This window comes from Carettochelys insculpta, chromosome 1 (assembly GCF_033958435.1).
Source record: "Carettochelys insculpta isolate YL-2023 chromosome 1, ASM3395843v1, whole genome shotgun sequence".
NCBI lineage: Eukaryota > Metazoa > Chordata > Testudines > Carettochelyidae > Carettochelys > Carettochelys insculpta.
In genome coordinates this window covers 67369284-67390000 of record NC_134137.1, presented here as the reverse complement: position 1 = coordinate 67390000, position 20717 = coordinate 67369284, and the positions used below count along the sequence as shown (strand labels likewise).

At 40.3% G+C, this 20717-nt stretch overlaps 1 protein-coding gene across 6 annotated transcripts in view; it reads left to right on the top strand.

Annotated features, from left to right (window-relative positions):
- Window positions 1-20717, top strand: part of AKAP11 (A-kinase anchoring protein 11) — a 50046-nt gene that overhangs the window by 14002 nt on the left and 15327 nt on the right. For 4 of the 6 annotated variants that reach the window (XM_074988383.1, XM_074988394.1, XM_074988381.1 and 1 more), the window contains 5 exons: window positions 5405-5452; window positions 7267-7401; window positions 8816-9080; window positions 9621-14259; window positions 18710-18865. In XM_074988383.1, the coding sequence (XP_074844484.1) occupies window positions 5405-5452; window positions 7267-7401; window positions 8816-9080; window positions 9621-14259; window positions 18710-18865 (5243 nt within the window). The remainder of the gene's footprint in view (window positions 1-5404; window positions 5453-7266; window positions 7402-8815; window positions 9081-9620; window positions 14260-18709; window positions 18866-20717) is intronic. The other 2 variants (XM_074988401.1, XM_074988395.1) reach the window with 2 other exon arrangements.

Sequence of the window (20717 nt, the reverse complement as noted above, 5' to 3'; positions counted from 1 at the left end):
TGGCTGAAACAGTTTTTTTTGTCTCAAACATTGAGTCTAGCCTTGGGACATTTGTGTTGCATTTTGAACTAATAAAGCAGAATCCAAATTAACTCATAGAAGACTGCTTGGATAATGATTTGGGCACTGTGCTGTAACGAAGTTCAGTTAGTGCTAAACTGCTGATGTAACTGGGATAAAATGGGCAGCAGCATAATATTAAGGATCAAACACAGAACTGGGAATCCAGAAGCCCTGGGTTATAATCTCAAATTTACTTACTCGGTGACTTTAGTCATATCACTAATCTGTCTGCCTTAAATTTATGCTTTACAGCTTGACAGTAATAATACTACATGTGTGTAGACAACATTAAATTCTGCAGATCTAGGATTTCTACAGAACAGAAACATGTATCGAAGCTTTGACTTTTTAATATCAAATTGCTGTGTAACTCATTTATTTTAGTAAATATTTTAGCATCACTTATATTAATTATTGAATAGTGTGTTCCTAAACTGAAAACAAACCTATGTTAAAATGACGTTAAGATTGAGATTGTGTCATGGTTATAAGGTCGCTATCCAAGGGGTCTCTTAAGTGAGGGTCTCCGACTTTTACTTGTCTTGACATGGAATCTCTCAGTTCTTCCACTCCTAGACTGGGACGTGGGTATGCAATTCTGTGGGTACTAATTGCTTACACCTTGTGACTGGGTTTCAGGAATCTCAGTTTCTTCCGTTTGGGAATCAGTGACCATTAAGATTGACCAAGAGTCTTTCTGAAATGATATTTTTATTTAACACTTTGGAAAAAAAATATTAAATGAGCGTTTCTTTTGCAACACTTACGCTTATGTTAGGTAGGCTTTCCTCTTAAATTATTGGAGCAAAACAGAGCCAATTTACATTCTTCTTCAAGTGCTTGCTCCTATCTATTCGAGTTAGATGAGTGCACTTGCATGGCTATCAGAAAGTTTTCCCTAGCAACTACCAGCTGGGTTGGCTGTGGAACCCCTGGAGTGGCGCATATGCCAAGCTTCGATGTGACCCAGCTGACCCACAACTCCTGAGTTTTCTTCTTACCGCTTGTGGTGGCTAGTCTGTTGTGTGGTGAAGTACCTGTTGCTATGCCACAGCTTCCTAGATCTTTCTGTGCAAATAGTTGCAAATAGCTGTGTACAACCATCCCTCCTTTCTGCTGGCGATACCTCCAATTCACAGTGGGCCACCTGCACCTTCAATTTACAGCTTCTTTGTTCTCTCTGTGACCCCCACAGTGTTTACCAAATGCATGGCAGTGGTGACTGCCTTTTTCCTCCATCATGGTGCCCAGGTGTATCCATATCTGGATGACTGGCTTTTCTGGGCATTGGGCCACAATTCAGGTGCAGTTGTAGGTGGTGTTCACCAGACGGACTCTGGACAGGCTCTGCTTGCTGCTTAACCTGGCAAAGTCCTCACTGACACCTACTCAGCGCATAGAGTTCATCAGAGCAGTTCTTGATGCCGCACACGCCAGAGCATTTCTCCCCAATCAGCACTCCTAAGCTCTCTTCCAGCTCCTGCGCTTCCCCTGAGTTTCTCATCACCGTGGTCCACATGTGCCTTCGGCTGCTGAGGTACATGGCAGCCTGCATGTACACGGTGCCCTTCGCTGGGCTCTAGCTCCACCCTCTCCAGGCATGGTTGGTCTCAGCATACCATCCCACCTGGGACAGCCTTGCCTGTCTCCCAGTGATCTCCACTGGTGGCTGTGTCTACAGAACATCCTTGCAGACATTCCCTTTCATACTCCCCAGCCCACCATGTCCTTAGTCACACACACGTCACCTTTAGGCTGGGGTGCTCACTTAGGCCATCTTACAACTCGAGCATTGTGGACAACGGAGGAGCTATTTCTCCATAGCAATGTGTGTGAGCTCCAGGCTCTTCTCTTTGCTTGCCTGGCATTTCTAGCTCATCTCTTTGGCCACTGTATAGCGGTAATGATGGACACTACAAAAGCCATGTATTACATTAATTGGCAAGGGCAGTACACTCCCCACTGCTCTGCTCAGAATTCTGTGTGTGCATGAGAGCTATGCATAGCCTCCATTCACCTGCCGGCATCCTGTCTCCCGAGGGTCCAGAGTTAGCTGGCAGACCCTCTGAGTCATTGGTTCCTGGCCCAAAAGTGGGTCTTTCCCCAGCTGGACCTGTTTGCATCCCAGAGTAACCACAAGTGTCCCACATTCTGTCCCTTTTGGAGCCTCAATCCAGGCTGCATACTAGACGCTTTCCTCATTCCCTGGATCCCAGGCCTGCTTTTGACCTTCCCTCCATTTCCATTTGTGTACAAGATGCTTCTCAAGTCTCACAGGGACAAGGTGGATGCAGTGCTTATAGTCCCAGTGTGAGATTGCCAGCATTGCTACCCCACGCTGCTGGAGCTCTCCATCCATCCACCCATTCGACTTCCTGTTTCCAGACCGCATCACACAGAACCATGGTTGCCTCTGCCATTGGGACCTCCAGTCTCTTCAGCTTATGGTGTGGCATCTTCGTTGTTTACACCTGCTGAGCAGACTTGCTCAGGGCCAATGTAGCAGGTCCTCCTCAGCAGCTGCAAACGGTCTAATGCGACTGTCCTACCTGACCAAATGGATGGGCTGCTCCTGTTGGCATGCTCAGCTCAATCTTGTGCCTCTGGCTATCTCTGTCCCACAGATGATAAACTACGTCATTTTCCTAAAGCAGCAAGGCCTTGTTTTTTCATTCCCTCAGGGTGCACCTGGGGACCATATTGGCCTTCCATTCTAGGAAAGGCAGGTGCTCCATTTTTGCACGCTCCATGGTGGGACACTTCCTCAAAGGCATGGACCAACTTCACCCACCGGTTCACCTGCTGGTCCCAGCCTGGGACCTTACTCTGGTCCTCTGGGTGCTTATCGGCCCCTTCCTTTGATCCACTGGCCATTTGTTCTCTCTTCTGCCTTTCCTGAAACGTGGCCTTCCTGGTGGCTATCAGCTCTGCCAGCAGGGTGTCTGAAATACAGGCCATTGAGTATGAGACCCCTGAACACAGTGTTCCAAAAGGACAAGGTCCAGCTCTGCCCTCACCTGGCTTTCCGCATAAAGTGGTCTCCGGGTTTCATGTAGGTCAGGACATTTTTCTTGCCTGTGTTCTATCCTAGACATAATTGCTCCCAGTGGGAGCAACAGCTTCACTCCCGCTATGTGAGGTGGGCACTTGCCTTCTATTCTGATCGGACCAAGCCTTTCCATAAGACTATGCAGCACTTCATGGTCATTGCCAAGCACATGAAGGGACTCCTGGTTTGTCACAGCGCATCTCCTCCTGGTTCACGTCCTGTACACGAGTGCATTATGACCTTGCAAAAGTCTCCCTGCCAGCTGTGACAGGGCACTCTACTCAAGCACAGGCCTCCTCATCCACCTTCCTTGCACATGGGCCTCTCCAGGATATCTGTTGTGTTGCCATGTGGTCCTCTGTGCGTACCCTCATGTCTGACTATGCAGTTGTGCAGAAATCTAGATGAGACAGCCTTCGGGGCTGCTGTCATGGATTAAGCCGCATGTTGACTCTGACCCCTCCTGGGCTTGGGTATCACCTAACTTATATAGATATAAGTATTTGAAAAAGAAAAAATGGTTACTCACTGTTGTAACTGTTCTTCAAGATGTGTTGTTCCTATGTATTCAAAACCCACACTCCTGCCCCACCATTTGAATGGATGTCAAAAGGGAACTGAGTGGTTCAGGGTTGTCTGGATGAGGTTTCCAGGCACAGCTAGAAAAGTCGACTGAGAGTATCTTTGCTTAAAAACCGGGCTACTTACAGTCCCAGGCTGGGATTCCTTCTCACTAATCCGACCAGCCACAACAGTATTTCTGCCAGCCAGAAGCCACACAAAAAACCCACAGACTTCTCATCTGGTGTAGCAGCCCAGACCAACAACCCCCAAATTAAGTGAGCAGTTATTAAACCTGTTTCATTCAACACTGCACAGATTTTTCCATACCCCAAAGGACCCAGCCACAGCCCCCCACTTAATATATACTTGGATCTAACCCAAATCACCATACAGAAGCCAGATCCCTAGATGTAATATCTAAGCATTTATGAAAAAGATAAAACTGGGTTAGAGAAATAGTTAAAGCAATATTTTACATACATTAATTTTAGTAATTAATGTAGGCCAGCAATGTTATGTGTTGACTCTTGAAGGCTTTGCAAACATCCTTTTGAAGGGTGAGTCTCCAGTCCAGACAGGCTCAACTCATGAGGACTGAAGAACCTAGAAAGTACCTGCCAGGGTCCATCTTATAATTTTTCATATGCAGAGAGAAAATTCCATTCTTCTTCTTAGTCTCAGCTTACCATCTGATCTGGTGGGTCACTGTGCTGAGTTACCATTCACTGCAGTCCCAGTTGGAGAACCGCACCATCATGAAATGGGTGTTGGCTGTCAGGGCCTTTGCTCAGTCTATTGTCCTGGCTGGGGTAGAGACCCACTTCCCATTGTGAATCTCAGTACTGAAATATTTCTCACACAGCTGCAGAGCTAAAGATCTATAACTTTAAGTGCAAGTATGATACAGAGTTATAAGCTGCGTACATAAATTCAGTGCATCATTAGCTTTAATTAGACACCTTACAGCGCCTTCTCCCCTGTCCCCGCACAATATTTGGGGCCAGTAGCCACACTGGACATTAAAATAGCTTCCAGACCCAGTATAAAAATCCGATCACGTGACACTGGGTTATATAGGCTTTGCATAGGTGCTGCTCCAGAGGGCTCTCCAGCTGACCCGGCTGTTAGTTGCTGACAGCTGTGCACATTGCTGTGCACACACGTAAATCAAATAGATATGAGCATCAACAATGGTGGCGAGTAACCGTTTTTTTTTCCTAGCAAGACCTTTTCTCCTGGGATAGTGGATTTTGATGTTAGCACAATGATGGTTTGCTTCCAATAGAATCATGAAACTTTACAGTTCTAAGCAGTTTTCTCTGTAAATAGAGTCCTGGTTACAGCTCTGCTTGCAAGTGGAAGTTGGCCTGGAAGAAAGTTGTAGACAGAAACTTGTAATACACATCCAAAGTGTATGGGCTGGGGGAGGAGCTCCATTGGAGTCTGGGCTGACGGAGAGGCTGGGAAGGCAGTGGGCATTGCTGGAAAGGGGAAAGGGCTGGCACAGTGCAGGGGGCTCTCTCAGGATGCTGGGCCTGGCCCTGCCCTGGCAAGGGAGGAGCTGGTACTGGCATATTGTTAGAATGGAGGAGGGGGAACATGGGAGAACCTTGCCTGGGCAGCCAGACGGATGCACACTGCAAAAATAATATATGTGGTTAGAAACTAGGAGATTCTTTCTGGATTCTGTATTTCAAAATGTTTGTATGCTTCCCCCCCCACCCACAGGTCACATTCCTAGGTTTTGCTGGAGACACAGATCCTGTTCATATGCAGGTAATATATATGCAAATAATGACTTAATTTCTGTTTTTTTTTGTAGTATTTTAGGTGTTTGGTATGGGAACCTCGATATTTATTTTACTTCAAGTATAGGTCTTGGAGCATGCTTTTTTAAAATAAATGGTCTGTTTTAAGTGTTGTATTTCACAGTATAAACTTTTTATAAAAAATTTAGTATAATTTCAAGTGTTTTGTATTCATTTGGCATACAGAACCCTGAAAAATGTTAAACTTTCATTATCTCTTGAAAAGGTGTAATTTTTTTTTTTTCGTTAACAAGTGCCAGCTTTGAGTTCTGGACTTTTTGAAGTAATTCTGGCTGAATCTTAAGACGTTCTTAGGCGAGTTAAGTAAGCAGTTCTTGTTTTTAAAACAAAAAATGTTACAAAAGTATGTCTGTTTCATACAAACCTAAAGACTATTAGGGATTTAACCCTTTCTTATATGTCTTTAAAGTGCTACTTGACTGCGTTTTTGTTTTGATAGTATATAGACTGGCATGGTTTTCTTTCTGTTACTATTTCTCATGTGTGTTTTAGTTTGCGGTCTGCTTTAATTTTAGAAATGATGATAAATCAGTGCTACTGTTGGTGCAAGCTGAGATAATATAAACCATATTTAAAACAATGTGAGGAAGTCTGCACAAAAAGCAGACTAGTTTAAGTAAACCTGTTTAGCAACTAATCATTCATTAAGGCTATGTCTATACTAGAAGCAACTGTCAACAGAAGTTAATGTCAACAGGGAAATCTGGATAGAACCTCTGTCAACAGATTGCATTTACACACCACTTGCTCTGTCAACGGAGAGCCACCAGACTGCACTGCCCTCTGGTGCCAGAAAATGGAATGACAGCGCTGCAAAGGGCTGCCCAGCAACCAGAAGTCCTCTTTGTTGACAGAACTGTCTACACTGCGCTTCCATCGACAGTACTCTGTCCAGAGATTGTTATGCCTCAAATTTTTGAAGGGTAATGCTGTCGAGACAAATGCAGAGTTTTGTCAGGAATCTGTCAACAGAATGCTTTAAGTGTGTAGACACTCCCTGAGTTATATTGACAGAAGGCCCCTTCTTTTGACAAAACTTTCTAGTGAAGACCCAGCCATATTGTTCTGAGCACACAGGTCCAAATCTTGGGTTCTTTTTGTGAGTTTACACAAATAATTGGGTTTAGTAAGAGAAACTGTGCCCGCAATACAAACTAAATTTATATTAGATTAACCATAGTTTTAAGAAAGTCTCAGTGTTTGAGCAGGTATAAAAAGTTGTAATATGATATTAAACACTTTCATTTTTGAGCACACTTATTTTAGTTAAACCTAATTCCTTGTTGATCATGATCCCAAATATACATAAGACTCAAATATTGTAAAAAAATTCTGCTCAGATGCAAACTCAGTAATGGTGAAGCTACAGCATGTGGATATTACCAAATGAAAACATTTGTATGCAAATATTCCCTCTGTGTGTTTACATATCTTATGTATTTTGCTGTTGCTCTTTGCTACTCCCAAGTCTTTCTGCTTTTAAATGCTCGTCTGAATCATGAGAACTAGTGATAATTATATTTCTTCTGGTAGAGGTATTTCAAGTTTTGAATTAAAACTCTGATGTAAACTAGCTGTTTAAGCAGGATTCCAGTTTGGTGTAGCAGTATAATAGACAAAATGAAGGGAAGGAGAATGGTAATTTTGACAGACCTAGAGGCAAGTGACTTTATTTAATTTTCTGGTACTCTGGATCAAAAAGTTTCCTTACTGTTGCCATATTAGGTTTGTGCTTAGTGTGTGAATTTGTGTTTGAATTAGGAGTTGGCTGCTATTTCTGTAGAGCTCCCCGATGTTCTGAAATCACTCCATTTCTGCAGTCTAAATGAAAATGAAGTTATTTTCCTGAAGGACATACAGAAACCCATGGAAACCAGTGATGTCCCTAAACATCAGGTAAAATTCCCAGTCCTTTTATGTATTACACAGATTACTAGTGATTTTAAAAAACAATTTTTTAGCAGTTTCTTCATCTTTCACATGTGTTACAAAGTAATCCTTGAAATAAGCCTGTCAGGTAGTGCTGCTTTGTGTGTTATGAAGCTCTTTCTCTCTCTCTCTCTGTATATGTGTATATATATTTATCTCTATATCTATATATAAAAAAAAAGTTGTGTTTTTAGAGTTGTAGCTGTTAATTCTAGGATATTAGAGAGACAAGCTGAATAAAGTAATCTGTCTTTTGTTGGACCAACTTTTGTTGGTGAAAGACACGCCTTAGAGCTAACACAAAGTTTATACAGAGCGCACCCATCTTGTCAGGTGGTATTTTCAATATTAATAGTGGTATATTGTCCAAGAAAGATACTCAGATTTAGGGGGATGTAAGACAGCTTGTGTCAACCTAACCCTGTTACCTACACTAAAATGTTGCTCCTGCCAATATAGGTCACCTGCTACAACAAGTTGAGAGAACTTTTTGGGGTTAGGGATCTAGGGTGGGTCTAGAAGTGAGGAGTTCAGGGTAATGGGTGGGGGTAGGGCTCCAGACTGGGACAGGGGGGTTGAGTGCAGGAAGAGGTGAGGGCAGCAGCTGGGGTGCAGGCTCTGGGATCAGGCTGTGGATGAGAGGTTTGGGGAGCAGAAGGCTGCTCTGGATTAGACCAGGTACTGAGGATGGGATGGGGCTCTGGGCTGTGGATGAAGTGTTTGGGATGCAGGAGTGTGCTGTGGGCTGGGACAGAGGGTTTCAGAAGGTGGGAGGGGTATCAGGGTTAGAGCAGGAAGTGGGGCATGCAAGTATGCAGTTGCTCCTACCTCCTCAAATAAGTCGTGGAAGCAGCAGCATGTCCCACATGGCCTAGCATTGGTGTCTCTGTGTGCTGCCTCCTCCTCCCATGCCTAACTATTTTGACTAATGATGTATATTTGAAGTAGTTGTATTACTTGTTGCAAAAGTAAAACTACATAGCACAAATCAGTGGGATTTTGTGTGTGTGTGTGCATGTGCCTGTGTGTTTAGTGTAATCATGTATTATTAATTTAAAAAATTCTATATTCAGAATGTATTTAAAGAATAAGAGTAGCCTCTTAACCCCTCTCAGAATTTAGCTCTAGTAATATTTGTTAAATCACTTAATCTCCTTACTTCAGTTTCCTTATCTGTAAAATGGAGTTCTGTTTGTAATGTGTGCTGAAATTCTAAAATAGTGTTATTTTTTAAATTACAGTGGTATCAACACATCTGTAAAGAGACTGTTGCACTCCAGTGTGTCTTTGATCTGTGCTTTTGCTAAACTGTGCTTTTGCCATTTCAAATTATTTCAAGTTTATATTATAGATAAAAGTAAGATTTCTTTTCTTTTTCAAGAATCACCTTTCCGGAGTACTCTGTGTGATGAGATTGTCTCCGTCGTTCCTGAGGATCAAAGTGGATTCTGTATTTACCTTGCTGAGCAAATACACTACAGGTGTAAGATATACAATGGAAGTATACTCATTACAGAAACATGATGCAGAGATGCCTCATGCAGAGGATGATGACACTAATCAGTCAGTGTCTTCAATTGAAGATGATTTTGTCACTGCTTTTGAGCATTTAGATGAAGATGAGCTTTCCAAGATACAAAATGCTGGTTAGTTTTCATTGCCTGTTGAAATAGATTGAAGAGTTCATTTGTTGCAATTTAAGCTAAAGAGGGATTTTTACCTTGTGGTAAACTTTAACAGGGTCTTTATAAAATGGCAAATTTGATATTTCACCATTCTTTCCCCAGTAGCAGACTGTGACATAAACCAAAGGTTCTGATGTTAGGAGTAGAATCTGTGATATGAAGGTGAGAGCTCTTAATCCTATTCATGTTGCGCTCCCCATCAGTTATCTGCCCAGGTTGGGGATGCCAAAGATCCAAGCAGTGAACCAAATTCGATGATGAATCCAGTTCATGCACTACCTCAGGCACATAGCACGTATGTTAAGAAGAAGACCTGCAGTAGGAGGGAAGCTGTTTTTGACAAAATAAAGTGCTTTTGGACTACTTTGTCCTTCAAAATTTTCTCTAGTCTTAGAAGACCCTCTAATGCCTTGTAATTACAAATTATAGCCGTCACAAATAAGTACTCAGTTTGCTGGTTTAGCATCTTTTGTGTGTTAAATAATTTTCTTTCTTTCTTAGGCACAACCTGTGCTACTCAGAACCATCGGGATGCTGCTTCACAGACCATCTCTGCTCATTGTTTAGAAGCTGTTGACTCAAAGGTCATTTTTAGCTCTGGGCATCGAAAATCTGCCAACTCTTCTGCTTCTCTAATAAATATCTTGGGTATTAAAGAACTCTCTTCATCTGTAAAGAATTCAGTTACAACCTCTATTTCTGATCCTTGGATACAGAGGAGTTTTTACAAGCCCTGTAATTCCGCTGATCAACATGTTAATGTTTTGCATAAAACATTGTCTTCCTCTCCTGCTGAGTCATCTGAGTCAGATTGCTCCAGCCCTAGTCCTGTTATCTTCTTAGATGAAGAAGGGTATCAAAAAAGCTTGACAGCAACAGTTCAGCTACCAAAAATTCCAGTAGTGAAAGATGGTATCGAGGACTCAGACTCAGAAGTAAGTGAATTTTTTGATAGTTTTGATCGGTTTGATGAACTGGAACAAACTCTGGAAAGTACTTGTAAACTAATAAGGGCTCCCATCCTTGGTAATCTACCTCAGAAGAGAAAGGTTGCCCTTGAACATTTATGTTCTAAAACTACTACTATGAATCCTCAAAAATTCAAGTTTGATCGTCCCACTCTTTCAGCCAATGTAAGGAAACCAACTCCTCGTAAACCAGAATCGCCATATAGCAACCATTTTGATGTTCCAGACTCCCCTCGGCCAATGAAAACAGGAGAAGACAATGGTGGATTGTTCAGTCCTATCAGATCATCCGCTTTCAGCCCACTAGGGAGCTGTACATCCACTGAATGTCTTTGTCGGTTAGATCTCAATGGAGATGTGGTTAATCAAAATCATGATACGCTTTATAGTGCATATTCAGATTATGCAAATGATGTTTCATTTGAAATATTGGGTTCTGTTTTTCATTGTCAGTCTTCATCTGTACAGAAACATGCTGAAACCATTTCCAGCTGTAGTAGGATGGTCTTGAAAGAGGAAAAAGGTCAAATTGCACAACTCCAGAGGAAAACTTCTGACAAGAAGGCGGATAAGAAGGTTAAATCTAAACACAAATCACTGATGATTAAAGACAGCATTCAAAAATTTGCAACAGAACTGGTTGAAAAAAGTTTTGGTAGTGCATTTAAGGACTTACAAAAAGGAGTTTCTTCATGCACAAATGCACTGTGTCACTTGGCTGCTAGATTGACATCTTCAGTCTTTCAGATGGCTTTTTATGAGATAGGAAGGCGGCAAGCTTTGTCACTGAAGGAACGTGCCATTAATGGGCTAGCAAGCTTTTTGGTCAGCGAAGCTATAACAAATGCTTTAAAAGAACTGCGATATGTAAAGAAACAAATATTTACCAACACAGTTGCAAGATTTGCAGCAGACCTCACCGAGGAACTTATTTTTGAGGGAATCATGGAAGTTTGCCAATTTTCACATCCACCAACACCCATGATTGCACAGGATTGGTCTTTTGATTATGAAGACAAAGTAGTGAGGTCATATGCCAAAGATTTGTCTGAATCTGTCATTCAGGAAGCTTTCATTGAGTTATCCCAGGTTGATGTGACGTTCACAACACAAGCAGCACTTAGTGTTTCCATGGACAACATAAAGTATGTAAGTGCAGAAAGTATGTTGCAGTCGACACAGACAACCACTTCTTTTCCTAATTTTCATGATAGTACGCTTCTAGCATTGAATCCAACACAAGAAACTGGAAAAGAATATACTGTACAACAAGCCTTCTTTTGTACCTCTGGTGTTGTAAGTTCAATATCAGTGCCCTTAGCTGGAATTGCACTTTGTCAACATCCGACTTCATCTGATGTTTATAAGGCAAAAGTATGGACTTGTCCAACAGCAGATGGCAGTCTGAAAATGTACAAAGAGTCTGCACAGCCATATTTTACACCAAAAAAAAGAAAAGAGGAAGTGGCTTCTCTTAGAAATATTTACCTGACTGCAGATCACACTGAAAGTAGTGCACAGTATTTTTGTAACCAGAATGATTTCAAACAAACAACAAACAATCCCAGAGTGAATAATATTTCAGAATTAATAACTGGGCCAACGAGCATCAACAGTTTCTCTGGAACAATGGTAGATATGATAGTAAATGAGGCTTATGAAACCATAACCTCATCAAAGGTTACCAAAACAGGGGAGGAATATACAGATTTTGTAACTAGACAAACGCCTCATTGGCAATGTGGCGGTGAAGATATGCGTAAGAATGCATTTGCTGATCATTTATCCAAGTATATTGTAAAGCAATCTGTAGATGAAACTAAATCTCTATTATCCCGCACAAGTGAGACTGGAGGTGTACGTATGAACACAGATAACTGTAAAAAGGAACTGCGTAGTGCAATAAAGAAGCAAGAAACTGAGAAACACAGATTTGTTCCTGTAATTGTTGAGGCGCAACAGCTGCCTTTGAATAACTCACCAAAATTTCTTGTTACTTCAGTTGGCTCTTCTCAGTGTTTACTTTCAGTACCTAAAGATTGTGTTCAGGAACGAAAAGGACCTGAAGTATATAGGTTTTCTTCAAGCAGTCCACCTCCTTGTCCTACTATGGCTCTTGCTAGGGATAATGTAGAAGAGTTTACTGATTCAGAAAGCTATTCAATAAAATCCCAAAGTAAACCATTGAAAAAATATGATGTGCAAAAAACACCGGGTCCTTTGGCTTTTGAGCAGGAAATCTGTGTTTCACATTCAAGCAACTTTTCTTTGGTGATGCTTGGCTGTGAAGATGCTTTGCATATGGAAGATAAAGCAGGCATCAGAGATGGAAATATCAGTGTAGTACCTGACACACCACCACCAACGCCTTTAGTACCATCTCAGACTAGTTCTGCACAGAACTTAAGGAAGCTAAACAAGGAACTCAAGGGAGAATTAGCAAAGGAGTTTGCACCTGCGACACCACCTTCTACACCTTATAACCCATCTGCTGCTTTGTCTGCAACTGATCACAACTCCTTAGAAAAGGAAGAGTTTATGCTGAAACTCATGAGATCACTTTCTGAAGAAATTGAAATCAGCAAAGATGAAGAACACTCTGAGATGCTTTCACAGAAAACTGAACTTTCAGAGAAAACAGTAAAATATGCCGATCATTTAGCTAGCCATATCATTTCTATGGCAACTGAAATGGCAGCTTCCCATTTAGATGATAGAATAAAAAGAGGAGCTGACATACACTGCCAATTAAATGAGCTGCCCAACAAAATATGTGGGTATACAGCATTTATAAATATCCCAGAAGAAACTTTGCATTCGTTGTGGAATTATGCAGGTGATATGGCTGGAAAGGTTATCAGTGAGGCTAAGAAGATGATAAAATCAAGGCATTGTCAGCTGCTGAGGTTGAAGAGGGTTAACTGTCATGTAGATTGTCTTGCTCTTGGAAAAGATGATAGAGACTGTAGATCAAAAGAGAGGTGGGGTCCACTAGTAAACCAGTGGTCCAGAGAGGTAGATTCAGCTGTACTTTCTTTACAGAGCTTAGGAACAACAGGTCTGACTTCCAGATATCCAAGCTGTGAAAGTGTGACGGATGAATACGCAGATCACATCATTCGAGTTCTGAAAAGGGAAGGTGGCAACAGTGAGTTGATCATGGAGCAGTATGCTAGTAGACTTGCATACAGATCCATAAAATCAGGCCTAGAGCAAGCTTCTAGGAAACTCAAACTGGCATACAACAGAAGAATATGTCCTATACCGAACACGCATGCAAATGGTAGACAAGAGCTGTTCAAGTTATTGAAGAAAGATAAGGATACAGAATGGCAAATGAAAAATAGAGGTCATAGGTGTGGAGGCCAAGCCTGTGAAATAAACAGCGTTAACAGAACTGAAGGTACAGAGTTGTTACGTTTTTCTGAATCCCTTGCTCATAGTATAACTTGTGATGTCAGAAAAAAATTGAAAATGTCTGCAGTTTGCTTGCCAAAATCTTTAACAGATTCCTGTTTGTATAGAAAATCTAAACTTGATGAAGCCACAGGAGATCTCATTAAAACAACACTGTCTAATACAGTTCTTCCTTTCTCTCAAAAACATAAACTGTATCATAGTACAGGCAATTTAAATGAACATGGCTACAAAGAAGGCGTAATTCAAGCTATTGAAGAGTATGCTAGAAAAGTAGTGGATGATACCATAGAAATGAGTTTGGAGTCTGCTGTTCTCCAAGCTGCTGAAAACCAGAAAAATGGGGATAGATTAACTTACACAGAAAAGTTGTCTCCATTTTCTGGAACGGCCTGCAGTTACTATAATATGCAGGAATATCAGTGTTGTATTGGAAGTTCATCTCTGCACATGGCTGGACAGGAACCCCCCACTGGAATCAGGCAGATCCCCAATTCAGGACTGAGTGGTGTCTGTCAAAAATCAAGAATTTTTCACCTTGATATTCCCAAAATCCATATTGACATGGAACAGAAGACAGTATTTTCTGAGAGCATGGTTGATGCAGCTGTTGAGAAAACAGAGAGAGAGCTGAGTAACGCAAGTCTGGCAGCTGACAGTGGTATCGGACATGAGGGAGTCAGCTTTGCTGAAAGCCTTACTACAGAAATAATGACTTCAGCTCTGACTAATATTGGTCAGGCTGTTAACATAAGGTAACGTTACATTCTCTCCCTCTTATTCTCTTGCTCTTGATACTAGAAAAGAGCACACACTTTGCTTAATGTATTAATCTGAAAATTTATAGTCAGAAGTGTCATTTGCAAGAATTACAGTCTGGAAACGTAATTCTAAATTGTGACATGTGTTTGGATCCTCTGGTGGGTGGAGTTCAGTCCTGCTCACAATTTTTCAAAAATAATGATCTTGTCAGTTAGGGCAACCAGTTTCTGTCCCACTTTGGAAAGTACCTGTGCTCTCATAGGAGACTGGTAATTTTGACTAATGTCCTGATCAGATTGTTTTATCACTTATCTAAATTACTGCATTGTAGTTGACATTTCAGTTTATATGTGAGCCATAGTATAATCCAGTTCAGCCTGTACCTACATTAGAATCATAGAATCATAAAATGCTAGGACTGGAAGGGACCTTGAGAGGTCATCGTGTTCAGCTCCCTGCCCTCATGGCAGGACCAAGTACTGTCTAGACCATCTGTGATAGACAGACATTTATCTAACCTGCCTTAAATATCTCCAGAAAGATGGAGATTCCACAGCCTCCCTAGGCAATTTATTCTTCTGTTTGACCACCCTGACAGTTAGGAACTTTTTCCTAATGTCCAACCTAAACCTCCCTTGCTGCAGTTTAAGCCCGCTGCTTCTTGTTCTATCCTCAGAGGCCAAGAAGAACAAGTTTTCTCCCTCTTCCTTATGACACCCTTTTAGATACCTGAAAACTGCTATCGTGTCCCCCGCAAATAAAAATAAATAATAGCATGTCTCTGGAGTGTGTTAATAACCTCCTTGGAGGTATACATTTATTTCATAGAGCTGGAAGGGACCTTGAGAGGTCATTGAGTCCAGTCCCCTGCAGGGCATATTGTCATCCCTGACAGGTGGTTTTTTGTTTTTTTTTTATTTGTTTGTCTCCACATCCCTAAATGGCCCCCTCAAGGACTAAGCTCCCAAGCCTGGGTTTAGCAGGGCAATGCTCAAACCACTGAGCTATCCCTGTCCCCAGTATTCTACAGTAGCTCTACAAGAGCAAACATGTTACATTGAGTACTTTTTGTCTTCTATATAGCCTCTTCTTATTATTATTGCACTTTAACAACTTTGTGTGTATTTGAAAAGAGAAATATGGAATATTTATTTTAGTTATGATTTTATTTGACAAAGGATTATTTAAAACAAACTAGAAACTGCTTTGCAAGCTTGTTAAGTGGTAATGTATTACAAGTGTTTATATCATGTTTTTAGGCATGTAGAAGGACATGAATGTCTAAAAATCGATAGAAAATGACACAGAATGTGGTTGCATTAGTAAATATGGATAATACATTAATATCTAGTTCTTAATTAAAATAGACTTTAGAAAGATCAAAGTGACTTCAAATAAAATCATTTTCATGGACAAGTGCACAACCTGTCTCTTCAGCATAGTTTTTCACCAAGTGATAATAATGATACAGTTCTGTAGCGCCTTAGGGACTAACAAATTTATTAGGTCATGAGCTTTTGTGGCTAAGACACACTTCTTCAGATGAAAAATGGAGTAGGAAAGTAGAATACAGGGTTTGTGTAATGGAGAGGAGGAGAAATAAAAAAGGTTACTTGTCACTAGTAGCACCAGTTGATGAAGCAAATTAACAGAGATGGGTTCCATTCCTGTGAATATCAAAGGTAGGGAAATTGCCTTTGTAATGCATAAGATAACTGAGATCTTTGTTCAGCCTACTTTAAATGTGTCAAATTTGCAAATGAATTGATGCAGGTATGTATATAGAGTTGGCAATGGTGTTTGTTGCAGGCATGGGTGCCTGTGTTAGTGTTTCTGTGGTGTGGTGTGTGGCTGCTAGCAAGCATTGTCTTGAGGTTGGGTAGCTGTCTGTAGGAGAATACTGGCGTGTCCAAGGCCTGTGAGAGTGAGGGATCATGTTCCATTATAGGTTGTGGGTTATTAATGATGTATTGAAGGGGTTTAAGCTGGGGCTATAGGTAATGAGAAGTGGTGTTCTGTTATTTTCCTGCCTGGGCTTATGAAATAAGTGACTTCTGGGTACTTGTCTGGCTCTGTCGATCTGTTGCATTATTTCCCCCTGTAGGGAATTGAGTTTTAAGAGTGCTTGATAAAGGTCTTGTAGGTTTTTGTCTCTGTCAGTGGGATTGGAGCAGATACGTTTCTGTCTTAGTGTGTGAGTGGGCAATCGATGGTGTGATGAGTCTTGGATACATTTCCTGGACACTGCAGTACAAATCAGTGATGGCCACATATCACATAAACACCAGTCTACTGGAAACCCAGTGACCTCTGTTCTTACCTACGTGCCTCCAGCGTTAATCCAAGACATATCACATGATTACTTTGCTTCATCAACTGGTCCTACTAATGACAAGTAGTCTTCCCCCCGCCACCTCTCTGTTTTCCTCCCCATATAAACACTGGATTCTATTTTTTCTGCTCCATTTTCCATCTGAAGAAATATGTCTTAACCACTAAAGATCATGACCTAATAAATGTGTTAGTCTCTAAGGTGCTACAGAATGGCTTGTTTGTGAAGCTACAGACTAACATGGCTACCCTTCTGAGACAATAACAATGTATACCTCGATATCTTAACCTACTGTGGTGGTGCCAAATGGTTCCGAGCAGGTTACTTCCAGCTTTTGAAGGCACAGTTATGTATAGAAACACAAAAGAAATTATGATCTCTGCCTGGAAGAGCTGATGTTCTAGAAGATATTTTTTTTTTTAATTTCATTACAGAATTGCTACCAAACCTCATTTAGCCTGTGGTTTAGTATAGACCTTACACTTAAAGTTCCCAGTAGTATATAAATATAGAAGACTCACATTTCAAATTACTTGGCCCTTGAATTTATGTAATGCTGATAGGCAGAACCAAACCTGTTACCTCTGGAGCTTAGTGCTCGAGCTTCTACCACTTGAACTAAAATCCATCTGTCACAGCTGAAGCCATAGAGCTTTTTATAAATGGTCAAAGTGCCACTGTATGGGACAGTGAACCACACCCAGTAGATGGGTGAGTTACACTTACATTATTTCGAGTCATTATTCATATTAAATGATACTATATTTATAAAGTACTGTTGAGGTCAGAAATAACAAACAGTCCTGTGGCATACTAGTGATTAAGAAATTTTATTAGGTCATGACCTTTTGTGGGTAAAACCCACTTCCTCAGATGAAAGAAACGGAGGTATTGATATCAGAGATGTCACTTCTTAGCAAGAGTTTCAGAAATTCACATTTTTAATCAAAGCTTAATGTAAAGTTTCAAGTTTGTGTGGTACCAAAAGTCCAAAGGGATGATGGATTAGGAAAGCAGCTTTGCACCATTCCAGTACTGTCAAAGGGAGACATTATGGCTCTATAAGGACTCCAAAGGTTGCTGTGGGGAGCATATTCATTATTTGTACTTACTGCACTGTTTTTTTTTTAAAAAGCTCTTGTTCCTACTGCCTTTTCCTTCTAGCACTCACCTGCTGGGTGCTAGCTAATGGTACGGAAAAGGACTTGCCAAACCTCACGACCACATAACCCATTTAAAATGTGTACTATAGGCAACACTTCAATCATGGTCAGTTTTGCTGTTAGTGAATGCAACAAGTGTTTCCTTTGAAGGTGTGGTGAACAGAGTAGGCTTCTTGTACCCATAGTCACAGCACAGCTGCACGTGGGCAGCTGCAGTTTGTCTCTATGAGAACAGATTATGTGCACTTGCCAGCCAGATTTTTAGACTGAACCATTTTGTAAGATGATTGCAGGGTGGGTGGGTCATTTGAGTTATTAGAATGGATCTGATGAAAGAGTTAGATATATCTTTTAATGTAAATTAAGCTAATATGCTTGATTTGTTTCTAGGTATTAAAAGTCTAGATTTTTTAGGTTTCTTGTGTAGAGGGGAGATGTCTATACAATAAAAAGATAAGGCCTCATTTTCCTGAGACAGGGAGACAAGTCTTATATCTACCCTAGGACACTTTTTCTAAGCAAAAGCATGCTGTAGATTGCCACCAGCATTTTAAGCATCATGTTACCTACTCTTGTGCACTTCTGTATGACAGGGTACTTAAATACCAGTGACTGTATTAGCTGTGTGTTTTTACTAGCATTACCATGGATTGAGGTGTGTTGGTCAGAGCAGTACTGTGAATGGTCCTGCCTTCATAGGTGTAATCACGATAGTAAACATGAAATCTACCAGAGCTGTACCAATGCTGGAATGGTACAAACCTATTTTTCAAATTAGAGTTTGTATCCATGACACTGCCTAATTTCCCCAGCCAAAGATGACCTCAGTCATGCTTCCAGACCTGAATCTCTTTGCACAAGTGTAATATACAGCTTCTGAGAATTGTGAATTTGCAGAACAGTGTGAAATACATCATCAGTAATGTTGCCATCTTAATTTTTGTTTAGTGCCATGGGAAGAGAAGGATTTCAGTCAGCTGAATCTGTAGTTAGCCAGCAGATGAGTCTCAGTATTGGTGATGATAGTACCGGCAGCTGGTCCAATCTAAGTTTTGAAGATGAACATCCTGATGAGAGCAGCAGTTTCCTTCACCTCAGTGACAGGTAATTATCAGCACGTTACAAACATATCTTGATCTGCTTTAGCTTCCGCTCTCCCATCAGAAAGCTTAATTTTCCGTTGAAGGAAAGGTGTTTCAGCATTATTATGTTTAAATCAGTGTTGCCCTTTAGAAGGGGACTATTCTGTTTTGAATTCATATTCATATTGATATAAATTGTGCATTAACAGGGTGTGAATTTAATCTCTCCTGACAAGAAATCAAGTTAGTTTTTATAGTAATGTTAACCCACCCTGAGCAAAGTTCTAATTTTTTTCCATCTATGTGTGGAATAAATTTTATTATGTGTACAGAAGCATGTACAGATGTATGCTACAAGTAGAAACGCATGCTGCTGGCTATGGGCTCTCTACTAATCAGCAGGGCAGCATTTTAATCTCTTCTGGGTGACTGCCCAAGTGCTTAGTTTACAAGGTACACTGATCATTAAGTACTGTATATCATTAATGACAGTATATTAATATACACATTTTTAAAGCAACACAGGAGTACAAAGGTAATTTATATGTAACTTAGCAAGGCTAGCATGAATACAGTAACGTTAATTTTCTTAATTTTTAATTTTTGTTATTAATCTTGAAGATTTTGTATTTTAATTTGTCCAATTTTAAAAAAAAAACTCGCTAAACAAAGCAACAAAAAAAAAGAAAAGTTCAGATCATATTAGGCTTGAAGAGTTTACAGTTTTTTTCAGTTCCTTGTACAATTAACCTTTCTGATGGGTTTTACAGCTGTTCAGCTCTTTTTATTTTTTTAAGACCTTGTCTAGCAATTAGCTAGAATACATTAGAGCACCAAACTCAAAATTAATTCAGTTTTCAGGGAGGATTTGGTAATTTTGTTTACCTACAGATTAAGTTCCTCATTTTTAACATTTTGAAAAGATTCCTCTGTTTATGTTCAGTTGGGGCATACATTGCTGACTGAATCTGAGCTTTGGTGTAGGGGAATTAAGTTGAAAAAAATTGTTCTTATTTTCCACTTTTTGAAGATGGTGTTGGGATTTGCTGTGTTAACTTTTGCAAGCAGTAAGTTGAAGAAATAAGGGGGTTGACTTCTCAGCCACATAAAACAACTTCAGTACTATGCTCTTTGCTTTCATAGGTACAGATATGTTCTGGAAACATCCTTGCAATTTATACTTCAAACATAATGAAGAATAAAGAATAAAAAAGTTACCTTTTTTAGCAACTGCTTTAAATAATGTAATATTTTCTTAGGAGAGTGTCTTAGTTCTATAATTGCCATGTTTACGTATAAATTAAAACATTTCACTTAAATTTTTGAAGTATTTTCTTGCATATGGTGTACAGTGGGCTGCTGGATTGAAGATAGGTAATTTAGTAACTAAGTCTGCTCTCAGTTATAGTTATGCAGCACCAAGTAATTCACTGGGAATACATGGGTAGAAGTAAAAGCAGAATTTGGACTGTTAAGTGTGTGACATCAAAATGCGAATCGACAAATGTTCAAGGAGTTGGAAATAAAGAGTAAAACAACATTTTAAGGAATTTTGTTTTCTAGCAGCATTTAATTCACATGCTCCTAAAGTTTTCTTATAAGTCACAGAGAGGTAGCCGTATTAGTCTCTATCTTCACAAAACAGAAAAGCAGTGTTTTAGCACTTTAAAGATGAACAAAATTATGTATTAATAAAATTATTTATTTAAAAGTGTTCATTTCCTGCAGTCAGTTTTCAGTTAACATGGAGGGTGAAGGACAGTTATTAATATTTATTGACCTAGTCAAAATAATGACTGGTTTTCATAGTGTAGAATAGATTAAACTTTACTTTTGAAGAGCAGAGCAGTTGGTTGCAATAATTAGAACATGAA